The sequence below is a fragment of the Volvox carteri genome (assembly GCF_000143455.1).
Source record: "Volvox carteri f. nagariensis unplaced genomic scaffold VOLCAscaffold_59, whole genome shotgun sequence".
NCBI lineage: Eukaryota > Viridiplantae > Chlorophyta > Chlorophyceae > Chlamydomonadales > Volvocaceae > Volvox > Volvox carteri.
Window position 1 is genome coordinate 480,288 of NW_003307602.1, and position 2,284 is coordinate 482,571.

Below are 2,284 nucleotides of genomic sequence, written 5' to 3' on the forward strand. Positions count from 1 at the left end.
TGCGGGTGACGTCCGTGGTGCGGGTGACGTCCGTGATGCGGGTGACGTCCGTGATGCGGGTGACGTCCGTGGTGCGGGTGACGTCCGTGATGCGGGTGACGTCCGTGGTGCGGGTGACGTCAGTGATGTGGGTGACGTCCGTGATGCGGATGACTTCCGTGATGCGGGTGACGTCCGTGATGCGGGTGACGTCCGTGATGCGGGTGACATCCGTGATGCGGGTGACGTCCGCGCTGCGGGTGACGTCGGTGATGTGGGTGACGTCCGTGGTGCGGGTGACGTCGGTGATGCGGGTGACGTCCATGATGCGGGTGACGTCCATGATGCGGGTGACGTCCGTGATGCAGGTGACGTCTGTGATGCGGGTGACGTCCATGATGCGGGTGACGTCCGTGATGCGGGTGACGTCTGTGATGCGGGTGACGTCCGTGATGTGTGTGACGTGCGTGATGTGGGTGACGTCGGTGATGTGGGTCACGTCCGTGATGCGGGTGATGCCGGTCATGTGGGTGACGTCCGTGGTGCGGGTGACGTCCGTGGTGCGGGTGACGTCGGTGATGCGGGTGACGTCCGTGGTGCAGGTGACGTCCGTGGTGCAGGTGACGTCCGTGATGCGGGTGACGTCCGTGGTGCGGGTGACGTCCGTGGTGCGGGTGACATCCGTGATGCGGGTGACGTCGGTGATGTGGGTGACGTCCGTGGTGCGGGTGACGTCCGTGATGCGGGTGACGTCCGTGATGCGGGTGACGTCCGTGATGTGGGTGACGTCCATGGTGCAGGTGTCGTCGGTGATGCGGGTGACGTCCGTGGTGCGGGTGACGTCCGTAGTGCAGGTGACGTCCGTGATGCGGGTGACGTCCGTGATGCGGGTGACGTCCGTGGTGCGGGTGACGTCCATGATGCAGGTGACGTCCGTGGTGCGGGTGATGTCGGTGATGCGGGTGACATCCGTGATGCGGGTGACGTCGGTCATGTGGGTGACGTCCGTGGTGCGGGTGACGTCCGTGATGCGGGTGACGTCCGTGATGCAGGTGACGTCCGTGATGCGGGTGACGTCTGTGGTGCGGGTGACGTCCGTGGTGCGGGTGACGTCCGTAGTGCGGGTGACGTCCGTAGTGCAGGTGACGTCCGTGATGCGGGTGACGTCCGTGATGCGGGTGACGTCCGTGGTGCGGGTGACGTCCATGATGCAGGTGACGTCCGTGGTGCGGGTGACGTCGGTGATGCAGGTGACGTCCGTGATGCGGGTGACGTCCGTGGTGCGGGTGACGTCTGTGGTGCGGGTGACGTCCGTGGTGCGGTTGACGTCCGTGTTGCGGGTGATGTCGGTGATGTGGGTGACGTCCGTGGTGCAGGTGACGTCCGTGGTGCAGGTGACGTCCGTGATGCGGGTGACGTCCGTGATGCGGGTGACGTCGGTGATGCGGGTGACGTCTGTGGTGCGGGTGACGTCCGTGGTGCGGTTGACGTCAATGGTGCGGGTGATGTCGGTGATGTGGGTGACGTCCGTGGTGCAGGTGACGTCCGTGGTGCGGGTGACGTCCGTGGTGCGGGTGACATCCGTGATGTGTGTGACGTCGGTGATGTGGGTGACGTCCGTGGTGCAGGTGACGTCCGTGATGCGGGTGACGTCCGTGATGCGGGTGACGTCCGTGATGCAGGGTGACGTCCGTGGTGCGGGTGACGTCCGTGATGGTGATGCGGGTGACGTCCATGATGCGGTCGACGTCCGTGATGTGATCGACGTCCGTGATGTGGGTGACGTCCATGATGCGGGTGATGTCCGTGGTGCGGGTGACGTCCATGATGCGGGCGACGTCCGTGATGCAGGTGACGTCCGTGATGCGGGTGACGTCCGTGATGCAGGGTGACGTCCGTGGTGCGGGTGACGTCGGTGATGTGGGTGACGTCCTTGGTGCGGGTGACGTCCGTGATGAGGGTGACGTTGGTGATGTGGGTGACGTCCGTGATGCAGGGTGACGTCCGTGATGTGGGTGACGTCCATGATGCGGGTGACGTCCGTGGTGCGGGTGACGTCCATGATGCGGGTGACGTCCGTGGTGCGGGTGACGTCCGTGATGCGGGCGACGTCCGTGATGCAGGTGACGTCCGTGATGCGGGTGACTTCCGTGATGCGGGTGACGTCCGTGATGCGGGTGACATCCGTGGTGCGGGTGACGTCCGTGGTGCGGGTGACGTCCGTAGTGCAGGTGATGTCCGTGATGCGGGTGACGTCCGTGATGCGGGTGACGTCCGTGGTGCAGGTGACGTCCATGATGCAGGT

The 2,284-nt window shown here is 65.1% G+C and overlaps 2 protein-coding genes across 2 annotated transcripts; both read right to left on the minus strand.

The window, feature by feature from the left end:
* Nucleotides 1-15: 15 nt before the first annotated feature.
* Nucleotides 16-453, minus strand: VOLCADRAFT_66770 (uncharacterized protein; the record flags this gene model as incomplete). Its single annotated transcript, XM_002956277.1, has 1 exon — nt 16-453. A coding segment is annotated over one exon (438 nt), but the record flags the coding sequence as incomplete, so codon positions are not given.
* A 505-nt stretch (nt 454-958) lies between these two features.
* VOLCADRAFT_36686 (uncharacterized protein) lies at nt 959-1,360 on the minus strand (the record flags this gene model as incomplete). The annotated part of the gene is made up of 1 exon (XM_002956278.1): nt 959-1,360. A coding segment is annotated over one exon (402 nt), but the record flags the coding sequence as incomplete, so codon positions are not given.
* Between the last annotated feature and the right edge of the window lie 924 nt (nt 1,361-2,284).